A 21,268-nucleotide genomic window follows, 5' to 3' on the forward strand; every position below is an offset into this window, starting at 1 on the left:
TCGAACCCGCGGGCTCAGGCAATTCACTCACCTCAGCCTCCCAAAGGCACGGGATTACAGGCTGAGCCACCGAGTCCGGCTAGGTCAACTCATTTTTGACAAAGGTGCACAAGTAATTCAATAGGAAAATGGGCCAGGTGCAGTGGCTTAAACCTGTAATCCCAATAGTTTGTGAGGCCGAGGTGAGAGGTTTGCCTGAGACCAGGTGTTTGTGACCAGTCTGGGCAACTTGGAGAGACCTCATCTCTACAATAAATAAAAAAAATTAGCTGGGCGTGGTGGCTCATGCCTGTAGTTATAGCTACTTGGAAGTCTAAGGCGGAAGAATCGCCTGAGCCCAGCAGGTTGAGGCTGTGGTGGCTGCAAGCATGCCACTGCACTCCAGCCAGGGCAATAGAGTGAGACTCCAACTCAAAAATAAAAATAAAAAATAAAGCAAAAGAGTGATAGTTTTTTGGGGTTTTTTTTGAGTTGGAGTCTCACTCTGTTGCCCAGGCTGGAATGCAGTGGCACACTCACAGCCACCGCAGCCTTGACCTGCTGGGCTCCAGCAATCCTTCCGACTCAGCCTTCCAAGTAGCCAGAACTACAGGTGCGCAGTACCATGCCCGGCTAATTTTTGATTTATTGTAGAGATGGGGTCTCACCAAGTTGCCTGGGTGGGTCTCGAACCTGTGGGCTCAGGCAGTCCACTCACCTCGGTCTCCCAAAGTGCTGGGATTACAGGCTGAGCCACTGAGCCCGGCCAGTCTTTTCTTGAAGTAATGCTGGAACACCAGAACATCCATATGGAGAAAAAAATGAACCTTGGACTTTATCTTCTCTATGCACAAAGATTAACTTAAAATATATCATATACCCAAATGTAAAATTTTAAATTTCTAAAAGAAAACAGGAAAGTGTTTACAACCTTGGAGTAAGGAGAAATAGATTAGATCACAAAAAATATATATATTTTTTGAGTTGGAGTCTCACTCCATCTCCCAGACTGGAGTGCAGTGGCCGTTCCTGGCCACCGCAGCAGCGACCTGCTGGGCTCTGGCGATCCTTTCGCCTCAGCCTTCCAAGTAGCTGGAACTACAGGTGCGCACTACCACGCCCGGCTAATTTTTTGATTTATTGTAGAGATGAGGTCTCACCAAGTTGCCCAGGTGGGTCTGGAACCCGCGGGCTTAGACAGTTCACTCACCTCAACCTCTCAAAACGCGGGATTACGGGGTGAACCACTGAGCCCGGCACAAAAAATATTAATCATAAAGGAAGAGGCCAGGCATGGTGGCTCATCCCTGTAATCCCAGCAGCTTGGAAGGCTGAGGCGGGAGGATTGCTTGAGATCAGTCTAGGCAACATAGCCAGACTTTGTCTCTACAAAGTAATTTTAAAAAATTAGCCAGGTGTGGTGGTACATGCCTGTAGTCCCAGCTACTGGGGGGAAGGGGGAGGGCTGAGGTAGAAGGATCACGTGACCCCAGAAGATTGAGGTTGCGGTGAGCCCTGATCGTGCCACTGCACTTCAGCCTGGGCAACAGAGTAAGACCCTGATGCAAAAAAAAGCAATTGATACAGTATGATTAAAATGCCTGCTCTACAAAAGACCCTATTAAGAAAATAAAAGGGCAAGCCACAGACTGAGAAGCTACATTTGTGATAAATTAATCTATAAAGGACTTATATCCTGAACACATAAAGAACTCCCATTACTCAGTAGTGAAAAGACAGATAATTTTTTCACCAAAAAGCTGAATGACTACCAGAGAAGCACATGGAAAGATGCTTATTAATCCTCAGGGCAGTGCAGATTGAAACCACTACAACACATCTGCTACAAAGACTAAACTCACAGAGATCAGCAGTACCATGTGTTAGTGCGGTTGTGGAGCCAAATAGAACTCATATGTTATGGGTGAGAATGCAAAATGGTCGAGCTACTTCAGAAAAATTTGGCAATGTCTTATAAAATTCAGCATACCCAACTGAGCAGTCTCGTCCTTAGGTATCTATCCAAGACAAATGGAAATCTGTGTTTACACAAAGACTTGTACTCAAATGTTCATAGGAGTTTTAGAGTAGCCAAAACCTGGGAGAAAAACACGTGTTTATCAACTGGTAACCAGATAAGCAAGTTGTAGTATATCCATACAGTAGAATACTACTCAGCAATAAAAAGGACCAGGCTACCCATGTACCCAGCAACATGGATAAACCTCAAAAACATTGTACTAATGGAAAGAAGCCAGGCATATAGGACGACAGATTGTGTGATTCTATTTGTATTAAATTCCAGAAAAGACAAACTTATAGTGACAGAAAGCAGATCAGTGGTTTCTGGGTAATAGAGGTGGGGAAGGAAGGAATTGATTGCAAAGCGGCATGAGTGAATTTGTTGGAGTAATAGAAAATGATCAGTATCATCATTGTATTATATGACTGTACACTTTTGTGAGAAATTATCTAGTTACACAAGTAATTAGTGAATGTTATATATGAATTGTGTCTCAGAAAAGCTAATTAATTAAAAATGGGTCAAAAGATGAATATATCATTCACAAAAGAAGATATATATAATTGGCCTATGATCTCATTAAAAAATGCTCAGCCAGGTGCAGTGGCTCAAGCCTGTAATCCCAGCACGTTGGGAGGCTGAGGCGAGAGGATTGTCTGAGCCCATTAGTTCGAGACCAGTCTGGGCAAGATGGTGAGACCTTGTCTCTACAATAAATCAAAAAATTAGCTGGGCATCATAGTGGATGCCTGTAGTTCTGGCTACTTGGAAGGCTACGGTGGAAGGATAGCCAGAGCACAGCAGGTCAGTGCTGGGGTGACTATGAGTGTGCCATTGCCCTCTAGCCTGGGCGACAAAGTGAGACTTCAAACTCCAAAAAAAAAGTATATAAATTGCAGAAATTAAAATAAAAAAGGCGTCAAAAAATGTTCAGCATTACTGGTCTTTGTGGAAATGCTCACTGAGACTACAGTGAGTTGCACACTACACACCACCCACTAGAATGGCTGTATAGCAAACATGAGTGAGGATGATGAGAACTGGAGCTCTCATACTCTGCTGGTGGGAACGTAAAGTGGTACAACTGTTTCGGAAAGTACTTTGGTAAAGTTAAACATTTACCTAAGATTTGACCCACTCATTCTACTCTTAGTGTTGCTGGAGATGTTTGTGAAAAGAATCATTGAACTTTCTACTCTTATAATATCCATGTTAGTGTATGTAAATTACACCTCAGTGGTTTTATAAGTCAGAATTTTAAAAATTCTAAATGACAAGCCGGGCTCGGTGGCTCAGCCTGTAATCCCGCGCCTTTGGGAGGCTGAGGTGAGTGGATTGCCTGAGCCCGCGGGTTCAAGACCCGCCTGGGCAGCGAGACCTCATCTCTACAATAAATCAAAAAATCAGCCGGGCGTGGTAGCGCATGCCTGTAATTCCGGCTACTTGGAAGGCTGAGGCGGAAGGATCGCCGGCGCCTAGCAGGTCGAGGCTGCGGTGGTCGGGAGCGGCCGCTGCACTCCAGTCTGGGCGACAGAGTGAGACTCCAACTCAAAAAAAAAAAAAAAAAATTCTAAATGACTTGATGAAAAAGTCAGTATACAGCAAAAAAGAAAATACACGTCAGTCTTTTCACTCATCTCTTGAGCTTTTAGAAATTTTTCTCCTGAAGAGATCTCTGGATAGGATTGTTGATAATAGCAAAAATTTGGAAATAACCTAAAAGCCCATCAGTGCTATAGTGGCTAAAAAAACTATAGGACATCCTTGAAATAGAATCCTGTTTAGCCTCCAGAAAATGGTACGGTATTCTATATTACTCAGTTCCGCCATAGGTATATATTCAGTGGAAGGGATACATATTTTCCCCGTATGTATGTGGTAGAATATTACTCGTGCTGTTTAAAATAGCAAAAACCTGAAAACTATTTGAAGTGCCTCTTAACACTAAAAACATAATTTGTGCATTATTCATACAGTGTCATACTAGATATAGCACTGGGAAAGAAAGATCTATAGCTGTGTGTAGTAACATGGATGAATCTCATTCCTGTAAAGTGAAAGAAGCAAGACACAACAGGGTGTATTTGTTATTAGTCTGTTTATATACAGTTAAAGTATAGGCAACACTAATCTGTAGTGTTACAATTTAGGATATTGGTTTCCTTGGCAGGGATAGTGACAGGAATGAGGCTGAATGGAGGGTCTCTGGGGGACCAGTAGTAATGTTTTGCTTCTTAAGCTGTGTGCTGGTTACTCATTGTATTCAGTTTGTGAAAGTTCGTTGGGAAAAAAAGTTCATTGAACTGCACAATTAACATTTGTTTTTGTTTTTGAGTCGGAGTCTCACTCCATTGCCCAGGCTGGCATGCATGCTCACGGCCACTCCAGCGTCGAACTTCTGGGCCCCAGTGATCCTTCCGCCTCACCCTTCTGGGTAGCCAGAACTGCAGACGCATGCTACCATGCCCGGCTAATTTTTTATTTATTGTAGAAACGGGGTCTTACCAAGTTGCCCGGGCTGGTCTCGAGCCTGCGGGCTCAGGCAGTCCACTTTCCTCGGCCTCCCAAAGTGCTGGGATGACAGGCTGAGCCACTGAGCCTGGCCACAATTAACTTTTATATGCTTATCTTTATGAAGGGTATACTTTAATGAAAAAAGGTAAATTAAAATCCACTCAAAATTTAAAAGAGATGAGTTGGCTGGGCAGGGTGGCTGGTGCACCTGTAATCCCAGCACTTTGGGAGGCTGAGGCAAGAGGATTGTCTGGGCTTAGGAGTTCAAGACCAGCCTGGGCAGCATGACAGGATCTTGTTTCTACAAAAGATTTAAAAAATTAGCTGGATGTGGTGGCGTACACCTGTAGTTCCAGCTACTTGAAGGGCTGAGGTGAAAGGATTGCCTCAGCCCAGCAGGTCAAAGCTGTGGTAGCTGTGATCGTGCCACTTCACTCCAGCCTGACCGACGGAGTGAGACTCCACCTCAAAATAAATAAAAGAGATGAGAAGTGTCACCAAACTATTAACTCTTGGTACCTTTGGGGGAAGATTTGGGGACAGCTCTACTTTCTTTGTAATTTTCCAAATAATTTAAATTCTTGACGTAAGTGATTTTCCAATATTATTTTGGAAAACGATAGACAGGTATGAGTTAATAGTGTTGTAAACTATTTATTTATATTTATTATTATTTTGTTTCAATAGTCTATGGGGAGTATAAAGTTTTTGGTTACATGTTTGCGTTGTATAGTGGTGAAGAAGTCTGGGCTGTAAGTGTACGCACCACTCGTACTTGTGCACATTGTGCTAGAAAGGTAGATTTTCGTCCCTTCATCTCATTTCCCTTCCCAGTTTTGGATCTCCAGTGCCCACTGTACCCTTCTCTATTCCTTTGCAGATCCTTCGTTTAGCTTATAGTTAAGAACATGTGTTTGGTTTTCTCTTCCTGTGTTCACTTACGATGATGTTCTCCAGTTCCATCCAAGTTCCTGTGAAAGACGTTGTTTCGTTCTTTTTGACGGCTGAATAGTATTCCATAGTCTACATATACTAAGTTTTCATTATCTACTGATCGGTTGATGGGCATTTAGGTTGATTCCACATCTTTGCAATTGTCAATTGTGCTGTAATGAACATGAAAGTTCAGGTATCTTTTTAATTTAATGGCCTCTGTTCCTTTGGGTGACACCTAGTAGTGGGAGTGCTAGATCTACCTTTAGAGAACTTTCCATACTGATTTCCATAGAAGTTGTACTAATTTACACTCCCACTCTTTATTGTATTAGTATTTGTTCTTTGATTTTTTTTTTTTTGAGTTGGAGTCTCACTCTGTCGCCCAGACTGGAGTGCAGTGGTCACTCCTGGCCACCTCAGCCTCGACCTGCTGGGCTCCGGCGATCCTTCTGCCTCAGCCTTCCGAATAGCTGGAATTACAGGCTTGCGCTACCACGCCCGACTGATTTTCTGATTTATTTTAGAGATGAGGTCTCTCTGCCCAGGCAGGTCTCGAACCTGCAGGCTCAGGCAATCCACTCACCTCAGGCTCCCAAAGGCGCGGGATTACAGGCTGAGCCACCGAGCCCGGCTGTTCTTTGATTTTTTAAACTTAATTTTTAAGTGAGTTATGTGTTCTGGTAGTCCAAAATTCCAGAAGAAAAAGAGCATACAATTAAAAAGTATCTCTCCTTTCTCTCCCTCTCAGATTTGAAAAGTTATATGTTCTTGGAGTTAGGAACTGTACTTAAAATATGTCGTCTTTTGGTTTTTGTTTTTTGGTTTTTGAGTTAGGGTCTCACTCTGTTGCCCAAGCTGGAGTATGGTGGCACAATCACAGCTCACCGCAGCCTCAACCTCCTTGACTCAAGAGATCCTTTTGCCTCAGTCTTCTGAGTAGTTGGGACTATAGACACATGGTAGCTGTCTATAGAAACGCCTAGCTAGTTTTTTTTGTTTTTTTTAAATTATTTTTTGTTAGTGATGTCTTTTTTGTCCAGACTGGCCTAAAATATGTTTTTTATTTTTTTATTTCTTTTTATTTTTTTGAGTTGGAGTACTCACTCTGTCGCCCAGATTGAAGTGCAGTGGCCGCTCTCGGCCACCGCAGTCTCAAACCGCTGGGCTCCAGCGATCCTTCCGCCTCAGCCTTCCAAGTAGCCGGAATTACAGGCGTGCGCTACCACGCCCCGCTAATTTTTTTTTTTTTTGAGTTGGAATCTCACTCTGTTGCCCAGACTAGAGTGCAGTGGCTGCTCCTGGCCACGCAGCCTCCACCTGCTGGGCTCCGGTGATCCTTCCGCCTCAGCCTTCCGAGTAGCCGGAATTACAGGCATGCGCTACCACGCCCGGCTAATTTTTTGATTTATTGGAGAGATGAGGTCTCGCCTACCCAGGCAGGTCTCGAACCCATGGGCTCAGGCAGTCCACTCACCTCAGCCTCCCAAAGGCGTGGGACTACAGGCTGAGCCACTGAGCCCAACTTAAAATATGTTTTTAATGTCAGATTTTAGCAACTCTTAAAAAATATGTTTTTGATTGTTTTGTATCCTGTATTACACTTTTTAAAAAAATTTTGGTCTCACTGTCACTGAGGCTGTAGTATAGTGGCATAGTCACAACTCACCACAGCCGTGAACTCCTGGGCTCAAGTGATCCTTCCGCCTCAGCCTCCGGAGTAGCTGGGACTGCAGGCGTGTGCCACCACACTCAGCTAATGTTTTGTAGAAATGAGGTCTCATAGCCGGGCTCAGTGGCTCAGCCTGTAATCCCGCGCCTTTGGGAGGCTGAGGTGAGTGGATTGCCTGAGCCCGCGGGTTTGAGACCCGCCTGGACAGCAAGACCTCATCTCTACAATAAAGCAAAAAAGCAGCTGGTCGTGGTAGCACACGCCTGTAGTTCCAGCTACTTGGAAGGCTGAGGCGGCAGGGGAAGGCTGAGGCAGCAGGATCGCTGGAGCCCAGCAGGTCGAGGCTGCGGTGGCCGGGAGTGGCCACTGCACTCCAGTCTGGGCGACAGAGTGAGACTCCAACACACACACACAAAAAAGAAATGAGGTCTCACTTTATTACCCAGGCTAGTCTCGAACTCTTGGGGTCAAGCAATCCGCCCACCTAGGCCTCCCAAAGTGCTGGGATTGCAGGCGTGAGCCACTGCGCCTGACACTATATTGTACTTTTATCGATTTCAGCTCATTTTATGTGGTTATCAGGCCACATAAAATGAGCTAAAAGTTTGTTATAAGGTAGAAAGCCACAATATCCAGATTGAGTACTGCTTTTCACAGTTGTGGCTCTTGAGTCTCATCAGAAGAGAGTTGTGGCTCACAGTTGTGGCTTTTCTTTTTTTTGAGTTGGAGTCTCACTCTGTCACCCAGACTGGAGTGCAGTGGCCGCTCCCGGCCACTGCAGCCTTGACCTACTGGGCTCCGGCGATCCTTCCGCCTCAGCCTTCCAAGTAGCCGGAATTACAGGCATGCGCTACCACACCCAGCTGATTTTTTTGATTTTATTGTAGAGATGAGGTCTCGCTGCCCAGGTGGGTCTCGAACCCGCGGGCTCAGGCAATCCACTCACCTCAGCCTCCCAAAGGCGCGGGATTATAGGCTGAGCCACTGAGCCTGGCTGTGGATTTTCTATCAGAAGAATCCAGTGCCCAAATTCTCCTTGTTAAGAAAACCTCACAAAAAGAGAAAAGAGCTCAGAGACAGAAGAAATTGACAATTGCTACCAAAGACAATATTTAGACACAGTGTCTGAATTGTTGGATGAAAATAGGTTTAAATTCAATATAATCTAAGCATTATTTTTAAAAGAAAAGAAAACCTCACAAATGGTCACTTTTTCAATTCCAAAACTCAATGTCAGGTGACACTATTCTCTATGTTGCTCTGTCAGTGTTGGGAGAATGTGGACATACTGTCTTACCCTTAATGTCTTCACTAGTCAATGATGAATCTGGTCGAGAGTCTGAAGTCAGTGCCAGGGAGCACATGAGTTCCAGCAGTTCCCTCCAGTCCCGAGAAGAGAAGCAAGAGCCTGTCGTGGTGAGGCCCTATCCACAGGTTCAGATGTTGTCTACACACCATGCTGTTGCATCGGCCACACCTGTTGCAGTGACAGCCCCGCCAGCACACCTGACACCAGCAGTGCCACTTTCATTTTCCGAGGGACTTATGAAGGTAATGGAGAGGTTTAAAATATTACACTGAACTGTAGCTAAAGCCTGATTTATACTTGTAGCAGTTTCCATGTAATCTTAGGGTGTATCTTAGATCGTACTTTTTTTAAAATTTATGACCTATTAGTTCAGCTCTGCTCTAACTCAGAGCCTTGGTGTTATGTAGTGCCTCATCTTGTGCCACTGGGCAGTTGACATCACAGAGTCTTTTCTGCTCCCCATTTTGACGTGGCTATTATTCAACTTATGGACATGCTAAGTTAGATTATCTTGGACTGGCACTCTTCTCCAAGGTTTGTGTTAATAGCTGGCAAATTTAGGGGTATCATAGCATATTGGCTGTGTGTTATGTTGGGGTTATTTTCAGTTACTGGGAGTTTTGTTTACTTCGCTCAAACTTGGAAAACAGCATCGTGTAGAAGAAAGGGTGTGGGCCATGAACCATATAGCTCTGGGCTTTATTCTCAGTTCTACTTTTTAATGTGTGCATGGCTTTGAGCAAGTTACTTACCTTGCTTTGTATGTTTCCTCATCTATGAAATGGAATTGCTAGCACTTCAGTGGAAAAGCTATGATGCTGATAGATAAAATATGTGAAACTTCTGGCATCTTTCCTGTCACTCTCCGGTTTGATTTGTGTGCTCTTGATGGTAGTGTGAAATGCATCACTAGTACAAGACCACTGATATGCCTTCTGTGGTTTTCTTTTTGCAGCCGCCCCCGAAGCCCACCATGCCTAGCCGTCCCATTGCTCCTGCTCCACCTTCCACCTTGTCACTTCCCCCCAAGGTTCCAGGGCAGGTTACCGTTACCATGGAGAGTAGCATCCCTCAAGCTTCAGCCATTCCTGTGGCAACGATCAGTGGACAACAGGTTTCTTTCTCTTAATTTACTGATTTTCGAACTGAAATGCCATTATTTGTTGAATGCCAGAAGTACATTTGGCGCTGAGCTAACTAGAAAATTAAATGGTCACTGATATCTGCAAGGGGAAGTTAGTAGGTTTGAGAGAGAAGGATAGCTGTAGAGAGTAGAAGCCAGTATGTACAGTGGTCATTTAGACAGAATTTACTTAGCATCTATATGCTAGGCTTTACTCTCAGTGTGAGATATAAATCTAGATAAAATCGTCATGTCTTCGACGAGTCAGAAGTCCAATTTGTCTTTGGTTTTTGGTAGACAGTTCTGATGAGTTAAGAACAACCTCCCAACAATAGTGTCGGGCAGTGCTTCTCTATGTTTTTCTCTGAGGCGAATAGATGTGCATCTCTTGGGATACTAGTGGGTTCTCTCAAGCCGCTCTCTAGAGCTGAACATTTATTTTGAGATCTCTCTTTTTTACGTAAGACTTTTTTTGAAATTTTGTAGTTCTACTCCACTATGTGTATTTGATTTATTAAATATTTTAAATTCTTTACCTATCAAAAAACTAACTCTCAAACTCTTCCCTTTGTTTTCATGTAGCATTGCTATTCCAAAGAGATGCACTGTGTTTTTTTCCTTTTGTCATACTGCTGAATACTTGGAGGAACATAGGAACCCCCTGGAGAGGCATTGCCATCAGAGGGTTGGGAGAATGTGAGCAAGGGCCATTTTAGGGTGAGCTGAGGAGCTGGTAAGGGAGTACCTGTGGGATGCTCACCAACATTTATTTAGAAAGTCTGTCTAGCTTAGAGAGTAGGTGGATGCAGTGTCTTGGAAAGGAAGTAGTGAGGATGGGAAAAAATAAGCAGTACAGAGAAAGCAAATGTGAAAGGCTAATGTTACAGATGAGAGTTTCTAAAAGTAGTCAAGGAAGTCACCTCTTGCTGAATCTAGCTGCAGTTGGTGGATCCTCACAGTCCCTTCTAACATGCCGTTGACATGAGTAATTATACGAGTGGGGACCCTAAAAAAAACCCTGAATTTATCTTCTAAAGGGCAGACCCCTTGTAGTATAGGCTTTCCTCACTAAGTAAGTATTCTAGGAACCCATCGGCATCAGTGTACCACCTCGCATTGTTGTGAGAGAGGATTTGTGGAAGAAACGTGCTGAGTTGTGGCAAGCAGGTGACTAGTTCTTCCACCATGACCATGTGCCATGCTGAGTGTTCAACAGTTTTTGACCCATGGGGCTTGACCCCTGTGCCCCATCCTCCCTCCTCACCCAGTCTTGCCTGAAACAGCTTTTTTTCATTTCCCTGATGGAAAAAGTCCTCAAAGGGAAACATTTTGCTGATGTGGAAGAGGTGAAACAAAAGATGGCAGAAGCACTAAAAGGCATCAAAATTGATGAGTTCAAAAACTGCTTTGAGCAGTGGAAAAAATGTCTTGGTAGGTGTATTACATCAAACAGCAGGGTACTTTGAAGGTGATGAAGGGAGGCTGAGTCGAGTGGATTGCCTAAGCCCGCAGGTTCGAGACCAGCCTGGGCAACTTGGCGAGACCCTGTCTCTACAATAAAATAAAAAATTTCCAGGTGTGGTAGCACATGTCTGTAGTTCCAGCTACTTGGAAGACTGAGGCGGAAGGATCGCTGGAGCCCAGCAGGTCGATGCTGGGGTGGCCGTGAGCATGTGTGCTACTGCCTTCCAGCCTGGGCGAAGGAGTGAGACTCCAACTCAAAAAAATAAAAAAAAGAATAAGTACACAATTTTTTAGAAACAAATTCTTGTGCTTTGGGGGGGTCCTCCCTCATATAGTATGGTATGTAAAAAAAGTTAAAGCAAAATGGTTTTGACTCTTTCTCTTGGGGTACTCACTATCTAAAAAAAAGAAAAAAACTTGACTCACATTTAGAGACACCTGACTTCCTAAGGCAATGACTAAAACCGAGCCATTGCCGTGAAAATAACGTTGCACCTCATTTCTTTCAGGGACATCCCAGCAACTTGCATCATATCATGACCACAAATGTGCAGATGTCCATCATACGCAGCAATGCTCCTGGGCCCCCACTGCACATCGGAGCTTCTCATTTGCCTCGAGGTGAAGACTGCATGTGTTGTTCAGACTCTTGAAATGCAGTAGCAGTATATTCATTTGGTAGAATTTGGTAACACAGAATGTATCTAGAACCAGCTCATTAAAGCTGCAAGACAACAGCCTGGAGAACCTTGAGACAATAAGCCTTTTTTCCCCCTCATTTAAGAAAGGTGCACGCAGTAGAAGTAAACTTAGAGCAGTGTATGTTTTTTGCATGGTCTAATATGTGCTTACTACAGTTGCACTACAAGTGTGTATATGTGTAGACTGAAAACAATTCACATTTTTAGTATGGTCTGAAAAGCGTTTATATTGAGCACCTCCTCAAAGCCATGATAGTATAAACATGGTTTTCATTTCTAATAAATCACAAGTATTAATATTGAATATTTTAAAAATTGAATGACAGCGGTTACTAAATTTTTCTTAAACGTATGCAACGATAAGATTATTATTATTATTATTTGAGACGGGATCTTCCCGTGTTGCACAGGCTGATCTCAGACTTCTGGGCTCAAGCCGTGCCCTCTCCTCAGCCTCCCTCGTACCTGGGATACCGGCATGTGCCATTGCTCTCGGCTAAGATGAATGTACTTTCATAATTAAGTTATAGTAGGTTGTAAGATTATATACTGAATGAGCTTTGGCCAGAAATTGTTAACATTATATACTTTTATTGGAGCGTATAAGACAGTTGGAGATTATTGGCAAATTCAGGTTCACAAACACAAAACCAGGTTTGCTTAATCATGGCAGAGCTAATTGGTTCCCCAGTGTGGTTCACAGACCTTTTTAGAGGGCCTGCGGGCTCAACACTATTTTGTGAAAACTCTAAGGCAGTAGCGCCCTTCTCACGGTGTTGGCGGCTGTCCTGACGGTGCAGAGGTGGTGGTGGGCAAAGTGCTGCAGCCCTCACTGGAGCAGACAACGGCATCACGCTGTGCTGTTCACGCTGTGCTTTGCTGCTATGGGCTTGCGCTTAAAAAGCAAAACCAGGCCAGCATTCTGGCTCGCACCTGTTATCCCAGCACTTGGGGATGCTGAGGTGGGCGGATTGTTGAGCCCAGGAGTTTGAGACCTGCGAGGCAACATGGTGATAACCTCGTCTCTTCAGAGACTCAAACTATCAGCCAGGCATAGTGGTGCATGCCTGCCGTCCCAGCTGCTCAGGAGGCTGGGGCGGCAGGATCGCCTGAACCCAGGAAGTCAAGGCTGCTGTGAGCCGTGACTGTTGTGAGGGTGCCATTGCACTTCAGCCTGGGCGAGTCAGTGAGGCCTTGACTCAAAAAAAAAAAAAGCCAAAACAAAACAGTAGCTAGTTTTGTTGGAGACTGTCTTTGAAGGAGCAATATTAATCTTATTAAATCTCCCGAGTCCTTGTTTTCTTAGTTTTCTGTGAGGTGACCTGGGAAGTGTACATAGCAGACTGCAGCTGAATACCAGCATACTACTGAATTTTAGAAAGCATCTTGATTATTTTCCCAGGGAATATACTGGCTCTATTTAAATTGTGAACCCGGAGACCATATTAATAAAAACATTTTTTTCAGGTGCAGCTGCTGCTGCTGTGATGTCCAGTTCTAAAGTCACCACGGTTCTGAGACCGACTTCGCAGCTGCCAAATGCTGCTACCGCTCAACCAGCAGTACAGCACATCATTCACCAACCAATCCAGGCATGTCATGGTTGGGGTTCTCAGCCAGCAAGTATCAAGTGTCTCATTGGAGTTATTTACTTCACCAGGCACTGGAGGAGTCCTTGACCTCAGGGACTTGCAATCTAGTTGCCCGGACATAGGAACTTTTGGAAGAAAGGGAGAGGTTGCCAGGGAAAGTGCTGTGTGAGGATGAGTGTGGTAATGGGGATTCAGAGGAGTGAAGAGGAAGTGAAGGGGAAGTCAGTGACCAGTAGTAAGCAAGAGAGGGAGGGTGGGGGCGGTGTTTAGGAGGCTAGCTGGGCCTGAGAAGGATTTTCATCTCACACAGATGTGGTGATAAGAATACTCGGTCCATGTCAGAACATCCAGAAGACATATGGCCATCCTGAACCATTAGCTGAAAAGGAATACTGTTAGCCTGCGTTTGCCTTTTGCATGCTAGTGTAGATGGCCTGGAAGCCAGCAGCTCTATCCAGTAGCTGAGTAGGTCCTCTGTGGAAGGCTCTGGGTTGTATAGTAGCGTAAAATGTCTACGTTGGGATCGACGACAGATCTGAGATCAGAAGGATTAGATTCTTTTTTTGTTTGTTTGTTCATGAGTCAGAGTCTCCCTGTCACCCAGGCTGGAGTGTAGTGGCATGACCATGGCTCACTGCAGCTTCAACCTCCCGAACTCGGGCAATCCTTCTGCCTCAGTCTCCCAAGTAGTTGAGACTATAGGCACACACCACCCCGCCCAGCTAATGTTTTTGTTTTTTTGTAGAGTGGAGGTCTCACTAGGTTGCCCTAGCTGGTTTTGAACTGGCCTTAAATGATCCTCCTATTTTAGACTCCCAAAGCACTGGGGTTTTGGGCATGAACCACCATGCCCAGCTGGGTTAGATTCTAATTTGTACCAATAGTAGGGCAGAATTTTGACTCCAGTCATATTTGCAAGGAATAGCCTCATACACTGTCCAACCAAGAGAGATTTTGGTAATTCTGACTCTTGATCTTACAACAGCATACCTGAAGAGAGAATTCCTCAATCAGAATGGTGAGAATTTACTTTGATTTAGACAGAAACATTCTTATCTGGAGGTTCAAGATTCAAATAATACTTTAAGTGTTTGACTTACTGTATTATATTTTGCCTTTTGTTTTACATGAAATGTCTTTTCTTTTGGCAGTCTCGTCCACCTGTGACCACCTCCAATGCCATCCCTCCTGCTGTGGTAGCCACTGTGTCAGCCACCAGGGCTCAGTCTCCAGTCATCACAACAACAGCGGCACATGCTACTGATTCAGCCCTGAGGTATACATAATGGGGACAGTATGAAGACTGAGCCACCCTCTCTTCTTTCTGTCTGACTCCCTTCATTTAATACAAATGTTTATTGAGTGCTTTTTTTTTTTGAGTTGTATCGCCCAGGCCGGAGTGCATGCTCACGGCCACCTCAGCTTCTACCTGCTCGGCTCAGGCGATCCTTTTGCCTCAGCCTTCCAAGTAGTTGGAACTCGAGGCGCATGCCATGATGCCTGGCTAATTTTTTTATTTATTGTAGAGATGAGATCTCGCCAAATTGCCCAGACTGATCTTGAACCCCTGGGCTCAGACAATCTTCTTGCCTCCGCCTCCCAAAGTGCTGTGATTACCGGCATGAACCACTGCACTGGCTAATTATTGAGTGCTTTTTCATGAGTCATGTAGTGTTTCAGATGCTCGGGTTAAAGCATTGAACAAAGGAATTTCTGCCTGCATAGAGCTTCTATTTTTAGGGCTGGAGAAACAATAAATATATAGCTGTCTAGATGGTGAAAAGTGCTTCAGAGAAAAATTAGGGTAAAAGGGGACAAGGTGAGTAGTGCAGGGGACTTATTATTTTATATAATCTGGTCAGGGAGGGCTTTCTTGACAAGAATCCATTTGAGCAGAAAATTGAAAGATGCAAGGATGTGTGATTATCTGGGAGAACAGCATTTTAGGCAGGGGGAACAGTAGGGCCACGGCCCTGAGATGGGAATCAAGACAAGGGGCTCCCTGGTGAGGAAAGTGGCACAGTGGCCCTAGTTTGAAACACTCCAGAGCACTCAGGCCCCTGTGAGCCACTCTCAGGATCTGGACTTTGCTTGAGGTGTGATGGGAAGCCTTGGCAGAGTTTTGAGCAGAGTAGTGCCGTGATCAGAAGTTTTAGTTGGATCAGCCTAGTTGCTAGAAGAGTAGGCTGTGAAGAGGCAACCTTGGAAGCAGAGATTGCAGAGAAGAGTATAGCCAGAATATAGGAGAGATGATGGTGGAGATAGAAAGATTTGGTTAGATTCGGGGTAGATTTTGAAGATGATTTCTGAGGAATGACCAGGGAGCATGAGAGAAGGAGAGGCGTCAGGATTACTTGTGGTGCTAGTTGGCTGTACACCTAGAGAGATAGAGAACAGTGGGCGGCTTTGCAGGGGAAGTTCCAGACTTTGGTTTTGGGTGCTTTAAGGTTGTGATGACTTTTGAGTATGTGGAGATGGGAGACGGTTGATATATGAGTCTGAAGTCCAGGGAAGAAGAGATCCAGAGGAGACAATCTAGGGAGACAGATGAGATGGAGAAGAGGGTTATGATAGAGAAAATGATTCCCACTGGAGAGGGCTGGAGGGGAGAGTGTTCTCAGGAGAGAACCACGATTGATTAGTGTAGGAAAGGAAAGGATATATTCAGAGAAGAGGTTTGAGGACACATGGGGGATTTTGCTAAAATGATTTGTGAGTCCAGGGTAGGGTACACTGTAAGGGTTGGATGTTTGGAAAGAAAAGACACTAGAAAAATTAAGGGATTTACAGAGCCATACAGGGATAAAGTCTCGATGAGGGATGATCTCAAAGGCTTTTTGTGAGTGACACAATCAGGGATGGAGATGTAAGCCTGTTTGTCTTTATGTTCTCCAAGATATACTGTGGGGAGGTTGGGGAGGACAGTGGGGTATGGGTCTTGCAAGTAGCTCACACAGCTCCAGGGGTTGTTCTTAATTCTTGCCATTGGTCTGTGGATGCCAGGATGCTGGATAAAAGCAAGGAGAGTAGGCCTGGAGAAGGGAGCTACCAGAAGCTAGAGGCCATCTCTAGGACTTGATGATCTGCTGGCAGCTAGGCAGAGTGGCGAGGGAGAGGGAGGAGTCAGAGATACTTTTTGGTTTCTTCCTTGCTTCACCTAATAAAGGAAAAAGAAACAAGAGAAGGAAAGCAGATTTTAGAAAGGAGGTTGTGTTCTAGAATACTGAGTTTATCTGTAGAACCAGTCAAGTGGCTATTGTCTGTAGGTGACTGAAGAGATGTCTGTTCTGGAGTAAATGGGTTTAGGAGTCATCAACATGTGGGCCACAGTTAAAGCTTTGAGGTGTCTTGAGTTTATCCAGAGGCAGTAGAGAGTAAGAAGGAGACCCACAACAGAACTCTGAGGAAAATAAAATTTAAGTGAAAAATAGTGCCTAGAACTTTCTTTAGCCATTAGCTCTATCATCTAGTTGTGTGTCATTAAGCAAGTTTTTCAACAACCCGTTTCTTAGTTCCCTCTTCAATAAAATGAGGATACTTTACTTTGTGATAATTAAATATATTGCCTGAAGTACATATAGACGCAACTCCTCAGCATAAAACAGTCTACTTGTTGTTGCTCTAAAATTTGAACTTTTTTTACTTGTAAAAGCTAATATATTTGGGCTAGGTGCAGTGGCTCACGACTGCAATCCCAGTACTTTGGGAGGCAAAGGCTTAAGGATTGCCTGAGCACCACAGGTTTGAGACCAGCCTGGGCAACTTGGTGAGACCTTGTCTCTACAATAAATCAAAACAATAGCTGGGTGTGGTGGCATGCACCTTTAGTCCCAGCTCCTGGGGAGACTGAGGCAGAAGGATTGTATGGGCCCACCAGGTTGGGGCTGTGGTAGCCACAATGTGCCACTGCACTCCAACCTGGATGACAGAGTGAGACGCTGACTCAAAAAACAGCCAAAATGTTAATATATTCACATAGTATGATGAAGTGCAAAAGGTATAAATGGATGTATAGTCATCCCTCAGTATCTGTGGGGGATTGACTCCAGGAGTGCCCTCAGATGCCAAAATCCAAGGATGCTCAAGTCTTTTACACAAACGGGTGCAGTATTTGCATACACCCTACACACATCCTCCCCACGTACTTTGAATCATCTCTAGATTACTTACGATTCCTAGTACGATGTGTGTACCTCACTTCATGTGCATGGATACAACGTAGTACTTAGTGCCCAGTAAATTCAAGTTTTGCTTTTTGGATCTTTGTTGATGCTCTCCTCTTCTTGCCAACGATTTTCGATCTCTGGTTGGCTGAATTCAGAGGTGTGCCACCCATGGATACTGCAGGCCAACTGTATAATGAAAAGTAGGTTTAGAGTTTTTTTTTCTTTATCATATTATCAAAGTATTTTTCCAATGTGTAGAAAGTTTTAAGAAAGGATATTGTATTTTGTTGAATGCTTTTGCAGCATTCACTCATACAACACTAGCTATATGCCCGAAATATAATAGCTAAACAGACAAAAACCCTAATGATTAGATGATTTTTCTACTTATAGCTGTGATTGTGATAAATTCCTAATATCTGACTTTCTTTGAATTCTGGAGATAGGAAGTTTAAACAGACCAATTTCCAAAGTAGAAATAGAAATCATTTCAAAGTCTTATCTCCCAGAAAAGCACTAGGCCCAGCTGGTTTCATAGAATTCTACCAAACTCTCAAAAGGCCAGAAAACCAATGATAATGAAGTTAGTTCAAGGTATAGGAAGTAAAATTCTAGAAAAATGTAAGTGGTAAGTCTTAATTTTTCTGTGAAATACATTCCTCTTGTCCATCAATTTTTTGATTGTTTTTTCATTCACCACTTGGTTAAATGAAAATCTCTTATTTTCTTTGTAAAAGACTTAACTGATGGGACCAGTATTTTGAATTTTTGCATGCTCAGACTCATTTCCCCAGTTTTGTTTTTGTTTTTTTTTTTTTAGTTGGAGTCTTACTCTGTCACCCAGGCTGGAGTGCAGTGGCACACTCACAGCCACCCCAGTGTTGACCTGTTGGGCTCCGGCAGTCCTTCTGCCTCAGCCTTCCAAGTAGCCAGAACTACAGGTGTGTGCTACCATGCCCAGCTATTTTTTTTGTTGTTGTTGTAGCGATGAGGTCTCGTCAAGTTACCCAAACTGGTCTCGAACCCGCAGGCTCAGGCAATTCACTCGCCTCGGCCTCCCAAAGTGCTGGGATTACAGGCTGACCCACCGAACCTGACTGGTTTTTATACTTAAGCAGTAATTTAGCTGGTAGAATGTTTCTGTGTTTCTATATTCTTTCAATGAGTATTTTATAGGTATTTTTTTCCTGTCTTCTAGAGCTGAAATTTGATGCTATAAAGAAGTTTGAGACCAACCTGATTTTTTTTTCTTCTTTTTCTTTTTTTTTTTTTGGAGTTGGAGTTTTACTCTGTTGTCCAGGCTGGAGTGTAGTGTGGCATGGTCATGGCTACTGCAGCCTCGACCTGCTGCTGGGCTCATTATATCCTTCCACCTCAGCCTTCCATAAGTAGCTGGAACCATAGGTGTGCACCACTACACCTGATTAATTTTTTGATTTATTGTGGAGACGAAATCTTGCAAAACTTTTCAGGCTGGTCTCAAACCCCTGGACTCACGCAGTCCTCTTGCCTCCACCTCCTAAAGTGTTGGGATTACAGGCATGAGCCACTGCGCCTAGCTGATTTTTTTTTTTAAATCTCTTAAAAAGACCTTGATCTTTTTGCCTAGTTGTGTATGATTCTTACGATTCTTTTTCTTTGAATTTTAGCAAATTTCCTAAGATGTGTTTTATAATGACCTTTATATATGGTTTTGTTCTGGGACATGATGTCCCTTTTCAATCTGTAACATAAAACTATATTTGTGGAAAGTTTTCATGAATTGTAACTCTGTTCATTCTGGGGGAGGGGCACCCAATTATGTGTATGTTGGGTCTTTCATGGATTTATGGAACCTTTTTTCACTATTTGTTTCTTTTGTTTTTGCTCACAATCTTCTCCATCTGGTATTGTTTTCAACATTGTTCCTAATGTTTTGCTCTTAATTTTGCTTTCATTCCTAAAACAGCTGAGCAGTTTTCTATTTCTCTTTTGAGCTTTGCCCATGTATTTTCTCTTCCGTTGTTCTGTCATTACTTCTAGTGAGTTTTTATGTTTTCGCTTTGTGTTTTCATTTCATAGAAGTTATTTCATTTACATTTAAAAATTCATGGCATGATTTTAATCTACCCTGTGAAAGCATTTTTAGTGCATTGCCCCTGTTTCTTTTCACTTTTTCTTTTCCTTTTAGCATCTTTAAGTAGACCCTGTATTGGTTCTTTTCTGTGTATTTGTCTTTAATTGATTTGAGTTTATTCTGAATCAGCTTTTTTCCATTGGTACTTGTAGCCTGAGCTATGTACTGGGCTAGGAGAAATTATCCAAAGGACTCAGGGTTCTGAGTTTTCTTGGCCATTATTTTCCTTCAGCCAGTCAAACAGCCTACTGAAAGTGGCAAAGCTCTCTCTTCCCTGGATCTCCCTGCACACTCCTCTCCATAAATAAGGCTTATCTATATCTGTGTGATTGATTCCTAACTTAACCATACATCCTTTGCTTCTTAACCCTTTGAAGTGGTCCAGACCCTGCTTCACTGCCAGCTTTGTTCTCACTGTTACAAACAAAAAGATTTTGGTTTCCTGTGTCAGCGTGTGCTCCTCACTTTGGAAAACCATACTTTACTGGATTTTATCCCTGAACTGATAGTCTCAGAAATCCTGCCTCTGTTGGCACCTGAGTCCTATTTGTTTATTCCTGCCTTTGGCAGTTCTGTTGTCTCTTCTTTGGTTTGAGATTTTAGGTGGCTCCCAGTTTTGCCAAAGGTGGAGACTGCAGTTCTCTGTTTTGATTTTCTTGTTACTGGTCTCTGAGAGGAGAAGGAGAAAAAACCAAACTGGCAATCTCTGCCTGCAGTACTCTTGTCCTCACTCCAGTAAAGTCAAGCAAGGCCCCATCTGAACACTGGAAAATGATCCTAAGTCCAGTTGTGAATTAACCCCCTTGTCATCTGCAAATGTCATCAAGTTACTAAATTGGGTCTCTATCCATGGAGGTGCCTTTCAGGCTGTTTTAAAACAACTACAGGCCGGGCTCGGTGGCTCAGCCTGTAATCCCAGCACTTTGGGATGCTGAGGTGAGTGGATCGCCTGAGCCCGTGGGTTGAAGACCCGCCTGGGCAACTTGGCGAGACCTCATCTCTACAATAAATCAAAAATTAGCTGGGCGTGGGAGTGTGCACCTGTAGTTCCAGCTACTTGGAAGGCTGAGGTGGAAGGATCGCCGGAGCCCAACAGGTTAAGGCTGCAGTGGCTGGGAGCAGCCACTGCACTCCAGTCTGGGTGACAGAGTGAGACTCCAACTCAAAATAAATAAAACAACTTGGGTCGGGCTTGGAGGCTCAGCCTGTAATTTCAGCACTTTGGGAGACCTAGGCGAGTGGATTGCCTGAGCCCGCGGGTTCAAGACCAGACCGGGCAGCCTGGCAAGACCTTGTCTCTACAACAAATAACAAAATTAAATGGGTGTGGTAGCGTGTGCCTGTAGTTCTGGCTACTTGGTAGACTGAGGCAGAAGGATCACCAGAGCCCAGCAGGTTGACGCTAGAGTGGCCGTGAATGTGCCATGGCACTCCAGCCTGGGTAACAGAATGAGACTCCAACTTAAAAATAAAATAAAATAAATCAAATAAAATGCTGATTACTGGGAGAAGTATGGGTTCTATATCCCTAACCTGAAATCCAAAATGCACCAAAATTTAAAATTTTTTTAGTGCTGACATGACACTTTTTCTTTTTTTTGAGTTGGAGTCTCACTCTGTTGCCCAGACTGGAGTGCAGTGGCTGCTCCCGGCCACCGCAGCCTCGACCTGCTGGG

At 43.9% G+C, this 21,268-nt stretch overlaps 1 protein-coding gene across 11 annotated transcripts in view; it reads left to right on the forward strand.

Moving 5' to 3' along the window:
- Nucleotides 1-21,268, forward strand: part of SAP130 (Sin3A associated protein 130) — an 87,851-nt gene that overhangs the window by 2,770 nt on the left and 63,813 nt on the right. For all 11 annotated transcript variants that reach the window (XM_008067476.1, XM_021717294.1, XM_008067477.1 and 8 more), the window contains exons 2-6: nucleotides 8,437-8,672; nucleotides 9,386-9,544; nucleotides 11,527-11,638; nucleotides 13,186-13,310; nucleotides 14,462-14,586. In XM_008067476.1, coding sequence (XP_008065667.1) covers nucleotides 8,437-8,672; nucleotides 9,386-9,544; nucleotides 11,527-11,638; nucleotides 13,186-13,310; nucleotides 14,462-14,586 — 757 coding nt within the window. The remainder of the gene's footprint in view (nucleotides 1-8,436; nucleotides 8,673-9,385; nucleotides 9,545-11,526; nucleotides 11,639-13,185; nucleotides 13,311-14,461; nucleotides 14,587-21,268) is intronic.

The sequence above is a fragment of the Carlito syrichta genome, unplaced genomic scaffold, assembly GCF_000164805.1.
Source record: "Carlito syrichta isolate Samal-C Ts95f unplaced genomic scaffold, Tarsius_syrichta-2.0.1 Scaffold309641, whole genome shotgun sequence".
NCBI classification, from domain to species: domain Eukaryota; kingdom Metazoa; phylum Chordata; class Mammalia; order Primates; family Tarsiidae; genus Carlito; species Carlito syrichta.